Source organism: Phaenicophaeus curvirostris, chromosome 1, assembly GCF_032191515.1.
Source record: "Phaenicophaeus curvirostris isolate KB17595 chromosome 1, BPBGC_Pcur_1.0, whole genome shotgun sequence".
Lineage (NCBI taxonomy): Eukaryota > Metazoa > Chordata > Aves > Cuculiformes > Cuculidae > Phaenicophaeus > Phaenicophaeus curvirostris.
In genome coordinates, this window is record NC_091392.1 from 19,494,714 (window position 1) to 19,512,952 (window position 18,239).

The 18,239-nt window shown below is 36.0% G+C and overlaps 1 protein-coding gene across 6 annotated transcripts in view; it reads right to left on the reverse strand.

The window, feature by feature from the left end:
* Positions 1–18,239, reverse strand: part of BRD1 (bromodomain containing 1) — a 67,092-nt gene that overhangs the window by 9,753 nt on the left and 39,100 nt on the right. For 4 of the 6 annotated variants that reach the window (XM_069850169.1, XM_069850161.1, XM_069850153.1 and 1 more), the window contains exons 8-10: positions 17,583–18,071; positions 2,707–2,842; positions 2,013–2,140 (exon numbers count right to left, since the gene is read on the reverse strand). In XM_069850169.1, coding sequence (XP_069706270.1) covers positions 2,013–2,140; positions 2,707–2,842; positions 17,583–18,071 — 753 coding nt within the window. Of the gene's footprint in view, positions 1–2,012; positions 2,141–2,706; positions 2,843–7,331; positions 7,490–17,582; positions 18,072–18,239 lie in introns of those variants that run through there. The other 2 variants (XM_069850179.1, XM_069850196.1) reach the window with 2 other exon arrangements.

The following is an 18,239-nucleotide window of genomic DNA, read 5'->3' on the forward strand; positions in this document are numbered from 1 at the left end:
TTAACACACTAGCTCATATGGTTAGATCATCTCATTTACAACCTAAAACCCCTTTATTTCCTCAAGCAATGATAGACAATGAATTTAAGTTAGCAGTCATGACGAGGTATTGCATAAGATTTGAAATAACAGTACTCCCATTAGCTGAAAATCAACAAGCCAGACATAAGATCCCACATAGTTTAGGGTAAAGACAACTATCCTCATTATACTTTTCCTCTCCTTACAGGCTTTTTACTTCTAATAATATTTTTAAAACAACTAGTGTTTTTTGGAGTGTCATTCTCGTAATGAAGCCAACGTCTTTAATTTTTTTTTGTGGGAATTTGAGCAAAACCACCATTAGGTGCCAGCATCACATGCCTCAAAACTCTGAGGCACTTCTGTCTTCAAAAGCAGAGCTATGAACTTCAAACCCAGTATCTGCACAGCTTTCAGCAAGGAGTGTGAGCTCTTCATAAGCCAATTATTTTGAAACTTCAGCTACAAACAAAGAAGTCTACTTTACTGAAAGATGACCAGATGAACAGTGCAGTGTTGCTTGCCTTTTTTTTTTTTTAAGGAAAAAAAAAACCTCCAAGACACAGAGGAAACTTTGATTTTAATCACGCAAATCTGCAGACAAATCCACTGACACTGAGCCCAATTAAGCTCCAAAACTATTGCCACCCAGGAGGTAGCTATGATATTTGCAGTTTAGATGGATCACTCTTTAGCATAAATGATAAATCAAGATTTCATTTCACTGTGAAACTCTTGGCTGGACAAAGTATTCTCTCTGCTGTCAATGTAACCGGTTGAAATTAATACCACACAGAGGGGGAGAAAGCTATTTGAGACAAATGCAGCAAAATGTTCCCCTACAACCTGCCCCCAGTCCCCTCTCACTCACTAGTCTGGTGTGGCCGAAAAGAAAGACAGCACCTAGTCACTGTTGGAAAAAATACTGTCACTAAGATTTACTGAGGGGAGCTTAGAAACGGCAGAGCTAGAGAAAAACCTTCAATTGGGAAACAAGGAATAGCCAGACAAAAGAATTCGGAAAGGTTCAGAAGGGACAGGCAGAAGAACACATTGTCACTTCGGTGCAGCAAAAAAAACCCAGATACAGGTATTCTAAGTGGAAAATGTTAAATATAAGACTACCCAGGACAGACTAAGAAAAGCAAATGGAAAAGGTTACGCCTGGTATAAGAGGTTACCATACAGGTAAAGACACTAAACCCAAAAGTAATGAAGCAGTAGCTGAGAACACATTACCTGCAAGAAAGAAAAAACCAAAACTGATACATGTGGAGGAAAGAACAGACAGCAAACAGAGTCAGATAAAAGCACTAGAAAAAACATGAAATAGTCCTAGACAAGGACACACAGGATGAGAGGGAGAAAAATTGTTAAGTTCAGAAACTAAAGACAGGGCTGCTAGACACTGCAAGGCCTAATTTCAGCATGGGAACACATTTCTACTTATGGAAGAGATGACCTACTTAAACCTTGTAATACAATTAAAATATTGGAACAGGTAGAAAACATACCAATTTTTTTTAAATAACTGTGCTGTTGACATCTTACTATCCTCTACATTCCTAGAAATTTCCACTTCTTTCTAATTTCAATTTTCCCTGAATCAAAGCAGACCACGCCTTACCAGTCCGTCAACATGCTTATACAGAACAGTGTACGAGAGTAAGCCCTAAATCAAAAAGCCCAACAAAGAAAAATATTGATAAAACCACAAAGAGTACATCAAGTCAAATTTTGCTTGTATTAGAGTTAGCTCGAGCACTTTAAGTGCCAATTATTAATAAAAAAACCCCCAATTGGGTACTATTCTCTTCCAAGTGTTTCTTTTCAAAGTCTTTACAGAAACCAGTAATATCTGCAACGCTATCAACACCGCTTTTAGAATGCTTGATGTATTTCAGCAGCAAAAATAAGAATGCTAGAAGCTGTCAAATAAATTGATAAAATTATAGTTATATAATATGAAGAAAATAATTATTTATAGTTACCAGCTGCAATTCTTGCTGCTTTGGCATAGTTTCCATTTTCAATGCACGATATCAACTCACTTCGGTCTTCCAGTGTGTGTCTTCGTATAAGTGCAGGTTTACCTTTACCACACTTCGGTAGGCTGAAACTATGAAAGTATTAATATTAAAACCATTACCTGAAAATTAACATTGTTCACTATAAATCAAAACTTTGGAAAAAGATTTAAAAGTCATCAGTACACAGTAAAATCAGAGCAGCAAGCTCTAACAAATTTTATGTAGCACACACAAACAACAATATAAAAGCCAAACCCCCAGAGTATTTTCATGCACAGAATTGCCTGGTTATCAGCAGAAGACAAACAGTAAACAACTGCACCTTAACTGCTGTACAGGTAATACGTGCACAACAGAGAAGCTGCTTTGTCTCCACTGTTACAGTGGATACTGGATAAATAAAAACATGTTTCCTCTACTCCAGCAGTTCCACTACATAGGAAATACAACTATTTTCTCATTAATTTTTCACTGCAAATTAAAGTCTTTCAATTGTGGAACGTGTAAGACAAAAAAAGGGAAATTTGTTCTTTGCACACTTGAGATTTCTTTAAGAGATCACAGAATCCGGACAGCAGTATGGGGTCTGATGTGGGTCACAAGTACAGAAAATCAATAATTCAGTCTCAAGCATCTATTTCAAATGCAGTTTTACCTTGAGTTACACAAAAGACTGTTACTAGATGAAATACTAGATTCTGATGCACAGCGACGACGAGGTTCAACTTTTCTTCCTGGAGTATCATCTAATGTTCTCTCTTTACTTCCATCTCCAAAACCATTTGACAGACCTACAGCATAACACAAAAATAAACTGCATCAAACTGGAAACCACACCATTTTCTTAAAAACTTCTTTGTGTTTGCAAATTTAGGTGAAGATTATAAATAGGGGATACGCCAAATGGAATATCATATCAGCGTTTTTATATGCTGCCTCCAACTATGAAGACAGTCAGACTGCAGAAGTTGGGTAGAAATAAACAACACCCCCCCCCCCAATCCCTCTACTCCCCACCCCCACTACAAACCCAGTAGAGGCTTACCAAGTCAACACAAGACTCATTTAAGTACAACAGTACAACCATAACTCAAGAAACACTGAAAATTCTTTTTAAAACACTGGAAGAGTTGTAGGGATTTCCCTCCCGATGCTATCTAGTTCTTCCTCAAAGTCTTTCCATTTTAATAAATGCAGACTGACAATTTCATGTCTGTTTTCTGTGACCAACGATCAATAATATGTGCATCCTTCCCCTAGCACAAGTATGTATGCATGCAAGGATATAATTTTCATTTCATAGTTGTAATTAAACTTAAAAATGCTTTTATATTACAAGCTACTAATTTTGACAGGCTGCCATCAGTTGTGCTCCAGGCTTGCTAATTCACAAACAGTACGGTTCTTATTAAGCCATCTCTATATTTCATTAAAGAGGCAAATATGGAGGTTTAAGATAGAATTCTGAAGACTCTCCCAAGACAGGGGTGGCTGAGGATGAGGACTACAAAAAAAAAAAAAAAAGAATCCAACACAGACTTCAGAGTATCAACAGAACTGAACTGGCTACATGCAACAGTACCAGCCTACAATCAGTTACTGCGTGCTCTAGACAGCAAAGAGAACAAAATTTTAGCACAAGTTCAATTCTGAGATCACTGATTCCCTTACAATAAACTAAAGTTTTTACATAAAGTATATGACCAGCATGTTTCTTATAATGCAAGAAAGAGCTACCCATCCCAGCCACCCTATTATCAGAGGTCATCAGATCTTTGTTCAGGAACAGCCAAACAAGCTTACATAACTTTACTTTACGTGCCTCTCCACAGAGCATTATACTACGAGACAATTACAGCAGAACTCCTTTTATTAAGTTCTGATTCTTCACTATGAAGATGTTTGTAAAGAAGGTTGACAACTACGGAACCTGAGCTTAGCAAGTTACTTTGTATGATCCAGTTGTATTTCAAGCTATTTCCATAGAGTTATTTCTCCCTCCACCCTCAGGAGACTTTCCAATTGGATTACTGACATAACTTTAAATTAAGAGAAAAAGGAGAATTTATTCAACGACCTGAATTACCTACAAATAAGTATTCTCTTTCACTGTCATTTAGGTGACACTGCAGAACATTCACTTAAGACTGTAAAAAATACAAAGGTAGCACTCTCTTGAGTGTTCAAGCACCAAACTAAATGCTATTGATTAATCCTGTTTGTATTGTCAGCAAGACAGTACAAATACTTGGATATTACGGAGTTCAGTCCTTGACTATACTGAAAGACCTGTCAAAACGGAGTATACTTTACCAGGAAGCAGTACACTTCACATAGCATTTGAAAGGAAAAGCCAAAAAACATTCTGCAAAGATAAAAGGGAGATCTCTTGGAACTCTTCAAATATTTCTTTTCCTAAGATATCCTACAAGACTGATTTTTCAAGTGAGCTGTAGATACAGTTTTGTATTCTTCCTGCCGCAAGCCAGAGACACATCACTCAAGCTATCATTCACACACCTAGCTAATAAAAATCAGCTAGCAGCAGAAACAAGCCAGATCATAGATTAGATTTTAAATTAAAAGAAAGATAAAGTAATTATTGCTACTAGAACAAGAGCACAGTTCAGGTACCCAGTGGACTGACAGACTGGAAGAAAATGTTTATTCTTGTAAGAGTATGTACAAAATTGTTAACCATATGTATGCCAAATATGACTTGGTTCCATATGCACATGTATGTCCAGGACAAAGAAAAAAACAGGGAGCAGCTTCACACTGATCGCTTCAATGAGTTTATGATTGTGCTGCTGCTGAAATAGAAATTTTGGCACACTCAGTCCTTCAATCGTTTCTTCTCATCATCACTATGTCAGTACTACAAAACACGTGGGCACGGTAATGAACTAGTTTCAGTGATGCACTGGGCAAAACACCATGGGATTCCCTGATTGCTAATGTCAAGAAACAAGGTCTGCAACAGAAACGTGCAACTACAGAAATGAAGCAGCAGCAGTAGTAGTAGCACCATGCAGTAGTAGTCCAGCCTTACACTAGTTTAAACATAACCTTCAAGTTTAATGGCTCATTTATTTCACTAACAAAGCCTTTTAAGACTACAGTAACCAAAGGTTTTTCAATCTACAGAATGGTTACTAGCAGTGGGGAAAAAAACCTTTTCTGACAAATAAGGAATGTTAAGATGAAAAAAAAAATTAAGAGCTCCTGTGACATTTTTCTCTTGCTTGTGGAACCATCAAAAATGAAGAACATGTAGGCTATCAGCAGGAGTAATCTTCCTGACTATCAGGCCCCAAATGACGTGATCTTAGGCAGCCCATGAAACTCAAATTTATAAAGTCCACTTTTCAGATATTACAAGGTATAGGCATTATCTTAAGAAAGGAAGATCTCAATGCTTATTTTAAACAACACATGCTCAGTTATCTAGTCACAGATCCAGCACTTCCCAGGTGACCTTGTTACTTGCCAGAAAAATGCAGGCAATAATAATGAAAGTGCATTATGGCATCACCAATGTGCAAAAAATTAAACAGATAAACTACATTTCTATGTCATAACTGGGAATCTGTTTTTACATAATTACAAAACTTCCTGCTACGAATTAAGAAACGCCCAATCTCCTGTATCTAATAGAATAAGTGAGATTAAGGAAGATCCCCATTTGCTTTCAGGAATTTGCATTTTACAGGGTCAAAAGCTATTACTAATAAGGTCAAATAAAGAAAATTCGTGGGAGAAATAACTCATCCTGCTTGGGTAGATTAGTAGTCTGGGTAAACTTGCAACAAATCTCTATGAGCCATTCACATTTTCCAAAAGCTCATATTTTTGATCAAATGAGCTTTCTCTACAGTCATTGAGAGAAACTTTTATCAGGTCAGGTACTGAACTTTTACACATACAGCCTCACCAACACACTTGACTACGAAAAATCCCAAACATCCAACTAAAACCTTTAATCAGAGGATGATTTCTTTATTATTTTGCTCTCTGTTTTAAAGTTGCTTCAAAAAAGCTGTCCACTCTCAGAGGCAGAACTCAACATTTTCATTTAAAGAAAAAAAAAAAAGGAACTCAGAAATAGTGGAGCATGCTATCAATCTTAAATGCAGGGTTACTGCCATTTCCAATCTTCAGCTCTAGACTTCAGTTTACATAGAAAGTTTACTGCCATGTCAATCATGGCTTATAAGACATCTAAGCATTTTAAAAAGAAACACTTACAAACAATTGTAAACTAAGCAGAAAAAAAAAAGTAAGCCCCAGATGAACAGCTTGATACTTCTTCACAGGTTTCTCACTGCCTTGAAAACTCTATTTATCAACTTTCAGCTTTTCCTCAGCAGTAGCACTTTGTTCTCGAGCCACAATTAAAACTTGCACTGACTGCCTACATCGAGTAAGTTAGAATCTTCTTGTCCATACCAAATCAAATGAAGCAGGAAAAGTTAACTCCAGAAAGGCAGCAGAGCTTTGGAAAAAATGACTGAGAAAACAAAAGTCAGGATAGTCCAAGAAACACCAGGCTCTGTATGAGTGTACAAAATGCTGTAACAGAATACAGACTTGTGCATTTCAGCCTGTAATCTTTTCTTGCAGTTCTGCTGAAGCAAGAATAAAGCAGAACTTGTACAAAATTATTATACCCTTATTATATACAGCCTGATGCAAAACCAAGCTTATCCAAATATAAGACCAAGTGCCATATTAAAACCACAGCTGAAGAGGTGGGAAATAATGAAAACTGTTCAATAATTTCAACCACTAAAAATGTGGGAGCATTCAATATCACCACTGCACACAGCACACCAGCACTCAGATAATACTACTTAGGTTCACTTTACCAAGCAAGGACTAATCAAGTCCTGACTTGTGCACTTACCCAGCACCAGTGATGTTACTCTTCATTAAAGAAAAATGAGTGTTTTATTAAAACTACATAAATGCACAAAAATAGGTAATTTTTTTTCTTCTGGTATGCTTTGCTTCTCCAAGGAAGATAAGACTGGGTTTTGGGGAAGGGAAGAGGATGGAGATGGAAAGTTCTTAACTAATCTGCTCTCACCGAGCACGTTCAAGGAATAAGAATGCTGGGACTGGTAAAAAGCTGCGACCAATTTGTGTCACAAACTACAACATGTACAACTTTATAACTTACGGAAATGGGGCAATGTATTGAATGAAGAGCATAGTTTCATATATGTCAAAGACTTCCTCCAACAGTGTTCATATTTTTTTGTTTTAAGGATGGCTGGTGTCTCCAACATGATCCAAAATAATTACTTCAAATGTAATTGTCTTTCTGCGTTCCAAAATGATCATTTAATTGTATTCCATTCCATGTTGAGGATAACAGAAAATAATTAGGATCCAAAGAGATAAATACCCAGCATGATATTAGTTAATATGAGAACCTGGAAGACAGTGAAAAAGCCATTAAGTCTCTCTGAAAGGAAACAGAGCTTTGAAATAAATAAGCCACCTTACAGCAGTGTCCAGAGACAGTGAGAATGATATAAGTGTGCCATGTATTCTAACACTAGAAGCTAAATTTAAAAAGGGGCAAAAATAGATTGAAAGTTTCACATCGACTCAGTCCTCTTTCTTGAAAAAGAAAATATATGCAAGCAAATGGAAAGCATAGAATATAACCTCCATGTGCCTGATGAGCATCAAGAACAAGTTTTTGAAATGTATCCAAAAATCCCTCCAGTGAGAGGAAGAAGAGGGATGACCCTAATTTGAGAGGATTTATGTATACAGGTATGCGTAGATGGGAAAAAGGAATATTTTAAGGTAATAAATAAACAGAAGTTATTGTTTTCTTAAATAGGCACACCTTGAAAATGGATGTATTGGAGCAACAGGAATGCATCCATGAAGTTTTTAGTAAACCTTAGAATAACCCTACAAATGTCTACTTCCAGTAGTAAACATTGGAATGCAGTAAGAACATCAGACACAATTCTGCTTTTCAGAATACACAGATGAATGTTTGAGCACGTCAAAGTTTACAGTACTTAGAACAGTATATGCACAAAATGAGAGCCAATTACTCACAAAGATTATAAAATTGGGTGTGAAGAGTCCTGTTTGAAACAAACCTTTTAAAACTTGCTTAAAATTTGGTCATGACCAACTGTTCAAAGACAGCAAAGCAAGCTCACAGTGAGCCCCTGACATGGCACCTACACACTAAAAAGCGGAAGATCCTAAACAGAAAAATTTAATCTTTATTAGCATGAGTAACACATAGTGAACACAGTTTGACAGCTCACAGAATAGTCAGTTTGATATGTTCCAAAAGAATGTTTAAGAATTCATCCTGTAACTATTTTCTTCAAAATCTTGGAATAAATTGTGCCTCTGGCTAATCAGATGAGAGCGTGCTAAACCAGCTGATCCTGAATTGCACAACAGAAAGAAAAACTCATCAGCACTTAATAACTAGAGCTTCCACGAGATAAGGATTGTCTGTTGCTTTGTGCACTACAACAACAGGATCACTGTATTGTAGGATGATGGTCAAGACATTTTAAAATATGCAACTGGAAGGCAACACTAGTGGAGGAGTTTGAAAACATTCCAGAAAAATATGAAGGAAAAAAAGAGCATACAAAAGAACACACACAGGAACTTTTATTAAAAATACATTTTACAACCTCTTCTAGAGGGTGTCAGCTGTCCCAGTGGTACAGAAAAGACTGATGAAGTACTATAGTAGAAAATTCCATTAAAAAGTGCAAGCACAAACCATGAAGCAGTTGAAACTAACTTTACAAATTGATTTCTTTAGTCAGCTCTAGTTTGTATGACCTATGACAAGAAAAATATACACAGATGATCATAAAATACCAGATTTAAGTGCCTAAATCACACACAGATCAACAGTACGTCATTCAGAATCGAAGAAATACAATGACTATAGAAAATTATTAATATTTAGAACTGTTTACTTGTAATTATCTCAGAAAAGAGTACTTATAAGGACTTAAGATCAGAAACTTTCTTCCAAACTTTTCTTTTGAATTATACAGTAAAGATCATTAAGAAAAAATACTCTTGCACATTTTCCACTTGTATTTTCTCACTTAGAAAATTCTGATATAAATTAAAAGAAAGTAAATCTAATAAATAATTTTGTACTTATATCATGAAAAAGCACAGCAATTACCTGACAATATACTGCACCAAAATCCTAGTGCCTAGAAGCTTCTCAGAGCAGCCCAGTAGGATCTACAAAATCAGGCTATTCCATTTCCTAAATGGAACTAACTTATTCTTCTTAAATTCCTATCTAAAGGATTTTATACGGATCTTGTTCCAACACATTTTTTTATTCTTTGAAAGTAAACATTTCCCTGTAATTGTGAGAACACAATTGCTGGGCATGGCATCCAAAGAAAAGGAAGCAGATGATCAGGTGAACTCCACAGCTGTTTTACATAAACACATCCGGCAATCCTACTCTATTAAAAAGGAAACAAAATATTTTCCATTTATTGGCCTTTTACAGATACTTATAAGAAAACTGTCTTTACTTCATGTTTAATTCTAGAACAAGGAACAGAAACTGAAACTGAACTGCCATCTGAGAGAAAGATGAAGGCGGGAGTGCTTACCAGAGATCTGTCACTCCTGAGATGACACACAGGCCAACACAGTAAACTGCAGGTCCTTGACTTAAGCAGTTACTTCATTAAGTTCCATGGCTGCATTTTTTCACCTAGTTTTTCAGGCTTTTTGTATCTTGAGAGGTTATTTCACGCAGCGATATGGAAACTTCAAATGATTCAGTATAAAAGATCCAATGTTATACTAAAGGCATGGAATAGCCCCCTTGTGTGATAGCTGACACTGTACTTGAGGAAGTGCCTGATCAGAATTCGTTAAGAGACACTAACATCACACTAAAGATTTATTCCAGCCTAGCAAAAATTAACAGCGTCTGCAATCCAAATATTGCCTTCCTGACTTCAACGAAAGGAGCCAAAAAGACAAAACAAGATGTCTCACTGCTTGTGTAGTCAACCTGACAGTGTCTGAAGTATCATCAAGTGACCATAATCAAAGGCTCTTAAACACCAACTCAGCTTCGTTTTTAGGCACAGAAAACAGAGTTCATAGAATCATAGAATCATCAGGTCAGAAAAGACCCACCGGCTCGCTGAGTCCAACCATAACGTCCAATGAGTTAAAACAATGCCGACTTGTGGATTCACATCTTTACCTCGAATCAGATGAAATTATAGCATGTTTTCCCCCACATCTCCTTAGACCTAACACACTCTCATTCTCAACAAAATATGTTTTTATGTGACTCAGGCATACTTAGTCATTCTTATCTGCAGGAAGGTTACTTCTTAACATTTGCTTTTGTCTGTACTTTTTTTCCAATGAAATGTTGTTAGAAAGCAATTCCTAAGTGACAGCTGTATTATAGATTTGGAAGGAGTAGAAAAGGGAAAAATAAAGGAAGAAAAGAGAAGCAAAAAGGCAGGAGGACAGAAAAGAAAATGTAAGCAGGAGAGCAGTTACCTTGTTAGGACAGCATGACCAATGAACACTGGTTTGGTATCAAAAAAAAAGAGCAACTTCGTTTTAGGTATTCTGCCTATTCTTGAGGAATACATATTTCTTTGTATGGGAAACCTTCTTATACGTACACTTCTACTATGTCCACCAAAGGAACTGTCTGGGTACTACAATGAGAAATACTGGAGATAACTATGAACTAAATGTTCCAAAATATTGTATCCTCAGGATCAGCTAAAGAATTTAGTCAAATGTGCCACTTGATACCGTGTTTATTGTCAGAATCTTAAATGCTACTCAGCAAAATCAATGGAAAAGCAAAGTGCAAGATTCAAGTCCCTAAATTAGCCCCAAGTTTCCTTATCAGTTGCTTAAAAAAAACCATGGGAAGAAAGGACAGTTGAATTTTTGGAGGACGCACATTGCTCACCGCTAACAGTTCAATTGATAAACTCAAAAACTGTGTTCCTGCAATTGCGTATAAATTATACACAACTGGAATTGAAAGAATTTTATATAGAATAAACTTACTACATTACAGCGCAAGAATGTTATTGTTCAAGCAGTCTACCTATAAAAGAAATTTACTAGGTTTATCTGTCAACAACCAGAGTTCACCAAGTTATCTGTATTCAAAGTACATAAACGCTATGTTCAACAAACAATGAATGCTACTATCCTTTAGAGTGTCCTTGTGAAACAAACAGCTGAACAGCAGTTACCACAAAAATGCAACACCACACAGTATTAAGTAATACTAACACCACATCCATAAAGTTCTGAAATACAGGATGGTTAGATGGCAATTCCCATCTTTTTATGCTGGCTAATACTTATATCAACCTAATACTGATTTTCATAAATTTGAGCAATTACCAAAAACCCCACAAATAAACCAACCAGCCTTTACAGGTATTAAGTGTCCTTTCTGACCGCTTGTAATAGTTTTTCATGAAGTACCAATACAACAGTTCCTGTCATGATCTAGCTACAAAGAGAACACTTCAAGGAATAAACAGTATAATTTCATGTAGAAAAACAGCTAACAATACAAGAAGAGAAGACTAAACAGTTAGTGTCTTCTGAATATCCCAAATTTACAGGATTGTCTTTCCATAAATCGGCTAGAGATATTGCTCTTACTTAGAAGGTAAGGAAACTTTAATTCATCAATGTTACAATTACAACTGAGATTCTGAATGTTAGAGAAAAAATTAGCAATTTCAGTTTTTAAAAGACTAACACTAAATTTTCTCATAGCATGAGCAAATGCCAGTTCCTGACCACTGTATCAGCAATCTGTTCCATCTGAAAAGAGTGCACAAACATACACATACAAACAAAATCACAGTTCAAATATCACCTCTGCTGTATTGCTTCTTTCAGGAATTATTTCAGTTCTACTTGGCTCAAGGATCCCTACTTCCTATTTGACATTTCCAAGCAAAATGGAAATCTTGTCTGAGGTCTGACTTGAAAGGGTGAAGTAAATATCTTCCCGGGAGCTTTTGAGAAAGCAGCCTAACAACTTGGACAAAAGGTTTTTCTTTGATGCCATGTTGTATAACTCTAAATAAGTCTTCCTTCACAGGAAGAGCTTTCAGGACAAATAAATCCTTTTACTATAAATTCCTGTTTTTGCTTATAGTACTGCCTTGCACTTCAGGTCCAGCACTACAGGAGGGAAGAATACCATGCCACATCTAAATGTTTGTGGAAGACTCTTGGTTTAGAAAATAACACAGGCACAGAAAAACTGTAACCAAGCAAATGATCAAAGGCTGATAAAACACTTGGACTCTCCTGAATTTTGGAAAGTTTTCTCTATCAGAACAGAAGAAGTTACCAATTTATCTCAAATGAAGGATTAGCAACTTATTCTTTATGCATGTACACTTTAGTACGCCTCCTTTGCAACTTCAAGTGCATACACATCATTGTGCAGGAAAAGAATGAGAAGTAATATTTATCCAGCTGACTTAAAGAGTAATTAGAAATCAGAAATATATTTCAGGAGGGAAGGATTCAGAGAGCATGTACTATACCATAAAAAGAGTACATACTACCATAATTACCTCTATGCATGTAACTACAGAATATATTCTCATCTAGAAGGAAAAAAGGGGAAAGAAAAAAAAAAGAAGGAAACAAAAAAAAAAACACCAACAAAACCTTTTCCAAGACACATTCATCTTGCAGTCTATCATACTGTGGAGGAATTGTCTCCCTCTCTCTCCTCACAGCAGAATAACCCCTGTATTTTTTACATCCAGTTTCAGCGCCAGGAAAGTGCCTTTCAAAAGGATAACTCCCCCATTTATCTCATTGTTCATGCCTGACCATTCTTGACTATGTTACTCAAATCGTTCTATTCTAAAAATATAGATCAAGAAATAAGTGAAGGATTTTTAATGGTGGGGAAGTTAATACTGTAGTTCTTTAGATGAAATAAACCCAAGAGGAACATTTATTCTCTTAAATGTCATTGCAATTGCTGACTGGTATGAAATGGTTTCCTTCCCCCTCTTTCTGCCTTGTGCACTTACTTCATTCCACATTGGTTACAAAAATTGAGTTTTAGTTCTCCAAATTTTTCCATAAATTAGATGGGCAAAAATTCCTGTCTGAAGCTTAAATGGGCCAAATACAAATAAAGACATGCAACTTTCCTAATTTTTAAAAATATTTCTCCTTAATTTCCTAGATTTTCCTAGCATCTGTCCAAGTTCCTCACTGGCCTATCACTCCATTAAAAGCCAAACCAAAACCAACCAAAAAAAAACTTATCAGAACCAAGCAAAAATGCAGTTGCATCCTCCGAAATTCAGGTAGCATCCTAATCAAATTTCACTTTCTCAGTCTCTTTGGTACTTATAGGCTGCTATGCAGTCTGGTTTTATCCTGACAACTCATCAGTCAAACTCCTGCAGTCCCTGTGTCTTCTATGCTGAAAAACTGAACAAGCCAGGGCATAATTCCTTTCAGGCCTTCACAATCACCAATGCTTTGTTTCTTTGCACTTCAAAACACTCTGTTTTTACACTTCCTGAATGCAAGCAGCTGAAGTTTTTGGACACTGTTAAGTGCTTATATAACTAAATTTCACATCAGATTTTACAGGAATTAATCACTGTGTATCTAAAGAAAAAAAATAGAATAGTTTGAATTCAAAGTAAAAGGGCACCAGATCTGTCAGTACATTTAGACAAACTACTGCATTTTACTCACAAATTTATGCACGCACTGTCACTTCTGTCTATGTTAACCAGACAAGTAATTACGTCAGTTTATTCTTTTCACTGAGCAACCTCCAATAAGTTTGTTATTACTAAGAGGTCATAATGTTATATTCTTAGTTATGCATCTTTAACTTCTTCCATTTAGAGACTGGTAATCGAATGCTGCACATATGCAGCTTAACTTTTAATCAAATTAACCTGTGCCCCAGACAGCCAAAGACTGAAATTCAAATCAAGCACTGAAGAGCTAAAAATAAATAGATAAATAACCTGTGTTCCATTTTACCCCAAATACAATCTCTATTCTTATCATACCAAGTAAAATTTAGTATAACAGGTTATTGATACAGTACTAAACTGTATCAAACATACATGGTATTCATGTACAGATTACTCAGACCATTCTTAAGTGCCACCAAACATTATGGAGCACAGAAACAAAGCTGGTCTAACATTTAGCAATAGATTTAATAAGGTATAATCATGTGTAAAGCCCAACTTTGCTTCTTCCTTTGCTTTAAACATTTTGTCTGAAGGCTGGCCATTTGATCCGGCAATGAACAGCGAGGGGGCGCAGCAGCAGGTGCTTCCCGAAGCCTGATCTAAGGCCACTGGAAGGTGCAGGAGTCAGCACAGCTGTCCGCTGCCCACCTCCCTCCTCCCCTCTCTCTCCCTTCTTTCCCCATCTCTCTCTCTCTCTCTCTCTCTCCTGTTCCTGCTCTGGTATCGCTGTGTGTTGGATCAAATCCAAGTGACCTTGCCTGTGTTCAGGGATCAGATCATCATCTGAACAGGTTGGAATCTGTTTTCTTGCAGCTTTGGGAACTTGCACCCCTGTATCTCAGCTGTGCACCGGAGTATTTTGGGGTGTCTATTTTGGTTGAAGCCAGAATAAATTTTGCTTCTGATTTTTGCCCTGAAAGTGACCTTGTCGGCCTCTGCATCACTGCACAGATAAACCCTCCTCCCCTCTGTCTTGGTCAAAAGAGCTCAGGTGCCAGCTGATAGCTCATGGATTCAGGGCATGACATCTTATTTGCTGTATACTGACAGCAGTATGCAAAGTATATATTAAGAAATTATAAATTCCCCCACCGCTCCCAAAAAATCCTGTGCATTTTACTATCTTAAATACTCTAATTCAGTGATCCATGTTATAAAATACTTGCTTACATCTGTTGCAATGCCTTGAGAAAATCTGTGTAGCTGGGAGCAAGAATACTAATGTTAGATTTCACTGAAATATTCTATTACTGCTACCTAGCCAAGAAATAACAGATAATCAACATAATGATATAATCATCGCTATTTGGAATCTTAATTCTATGATAAGTCGAACTGATTGCTTTAAAACAGTATATTCTAAATACTTAGTTTCTAATTAAAAGAGGGTACCAAAACACTAAATGCAAATTACTACCCTAATTTATAAAAGCTGAAAGTTGAGTGATAAAAAACAAACCCATGAAAATGTAATCTGATGTATCATTTTACAATGCTCAAAAAGTATCTTAAACCAGCCACTTGTTCCATGAGTTTACCTCACCTATACACAACTGACAGGGGCAAATTTTTAAATCACTGGCAAGATCCACTTTCAATCCATTAATCACCTTTATTTTTCTCAAATGTAATAAGAGCACCAACTAATTTCCTAACAAAAAGGATTCATCTATGTAACAGAAAAGCAAAGTGAATATGCAATTATATTTTTAAAAGGTCACTGAACTTGTCACAGTTACGATTTGACATGCAAGAACTTAAAGCACCATTAAATCTCTAATTTGACTGAAATTCCTTAAGTAAAATCAATCTATCTTCTTTTTTTCAAGTTGCTAAATACTAAAGAAAGCAAAACTAAGTTACTTTAAGTATGTATAGGAAATTTTTAAACACATCTCTCCACTACACAGTTGCCAGTTTCCACATTATGAGAACGATGTGCTGTATATCTAAGTGATAACACCCAAGCAAAACATTAAGAAATTAAAATGTAAGGTTATATTACAATATTGCTCCTATCTTTTAAACAAAGATTCACAAGGAAAAGGGAGCTTTTTTCAGTTTGTTTTGAAGGTTCAGTTTTAATCCTAATTCCACACAGAGAAAAGGAGAAACAAATGACAGATTTTAAATATGTCATGTAGAACCCTTTTTCAGCCAACTGTTAAATCAGCTTTCCTATATAATAAGAACACCTTTTCCCCTCCAAGAAGGAATTCACAATGTTTAAGATAAAAAATTCAGGAAATCAGTACAAATTCCTGGTGCAATCTAGTACAAAATGATTCACTGTGCACGTGATAAGATGCAATCTGCATAAAAGTACCATAATGAGATTATCTTGACTGAAGACAGGTAAATTGGAATGTTGGCGAACTAAAACTTTTTATATCATTAATGAAGATTATCCATTTCTATCATCACACTACCTTCACCTGATTCCTACTGCATGACTGAAGTAGTAGATAAAATTTACATGATCTTTCCAAGCTGGTAGGAAAAGGAACTGAAACTGGAGCTCTCCAAAGAGATGAAACAAACAAACAAAAATATAAAACAATCCCCACACTCCTGTACCAAATGTTACTTATCATTATCTCGTGCTATGATTTCAGCGTTAATTTTCCTCCTCACTTGGTCAAACAACCAAAGAAAAATTCCCAAAACCCAAAAGAACAAACTAAACAACCAAATAAAAAACCCCAACCAAACAACCCTCCACCTCCTTACTCCCCACAGCAATAAAAAAACAAAACCAGCTTTTGGAGCACATCTTCGCAATACATGTTCAAATTAAATTCCTGTATCTTTCATTCAATGACACAAAAATCACGTGTGGTTTTCATACCTACACATAGGTTATCAACACGACATTGAAACAGGTTTTATTTCAAACGCAATATAAAAGCAACGGTCATGGATAACATTAAGGAAATATATTTAAGTAATTTCCTTATGCTGCTGATCTTCCTCCAAGAGGGTTTTACTGCAGCTTCTCCCACAAAAAGAACTACAGTTTGCTAAGAAGCGTAATTAATGTCTTCAACTGTACTGCATTAATGTATCAAGTTAACTTTTTTTTAAATGTTCTTTAGAGAAGTCTCAGCAAGAGCATAAACTTATGCTTAGATTATTCAACTTTATTTATTTAAAGAAAAGAAACAAGAAAATGTCATTATACTTTGGGATTTTAACACTTCCATAAAAAACATGGGTAGACAAACCACCTCATACAGTCATCGGTTCAAAAAATGTGACAATACACTTGCAGTAACACTACAGCAAAATGAAGTCATATATTGAACATGTATTTTCCATGTTGCCTGAGTTCTAGTTTTGCCACCATATATGCAGTTTCCATGTAATTTAACCTGGAATTTCCAAAAAAGCAGCTTATTCACTATTCTTATTGGTTGCAACAAAAGGAAATGAAAAAAAAAAACCTTGGGGGAAAAAAAAAATCACCCACTCAATGCATGTAAATTTGAAGATTCCATTAAGGTGAATACTATGAAAAAGTAAACTCAGTTCACTAGGTCTTGTTTTATGGGGCCAACACAAAAACAAATCAGTAATTTTCTGAACTGTAACTATATCTGATTACTCAACTACAAGAAAACATTGTTTGAGTGCTAAAATCTGAAGATTAACAATTACATGTATGTCTAAAAACTAACAGGTATTTTAACTTTCAAGATGCATCCATTCAAATAAGTTTTATAAAATTTACCTGTATCCAAGCGCTTTACAGGGGACTCATCATCAACCTCAGAATCTCCACAAGCACTCCTTGATCTTTTCCTTGGGTGCAGAAGTGTCTCCAACCTTGGAAGGACTACAGACAAAAAGGTTTTGGTCCCTAGCTGTGGAGAAGTTGGCTGGGTTTCAGTGTTCTTTGCAGACTTTTGGGGGCTTATACTTTTCGATTTGCAGAAGAGAATGGATGTACGTCTGTTTACATCAGTTGATGACTCAGCTACAGCAGAAACAGTCGACTCATTGAGATTACTGTCAAGTAAGTGTTCTGAAGTGTGTCCATTTATTTCTTTCTGAATGGAAGTGCTATATAATTCATTATCAAATTTTACTCTTTTGTAAAGCTTACTCTGCTCTGGATTGAGTTCTACTGGTTTGAGGGTTGGTGGTTCTGAATTAGTCTCCAAGTTTGAAGGAAGAGGTAATGCATCTGATGGTTCAAGTTTAGGGGGAGATTTATCTCCTGAAAAAATTATAAATAGAGTGTGATTTTTGAAAACTTGTAGTTATAAAGTCTACTATAAAACTCACTATAAATGTGCAGCCCACCAAATAAATTGTTGTTTGGAAACAAAGCATAACATTTTAAAAACAAACCTTGTCTAGCAACAATCTGTCCTAGTTAGTAGTT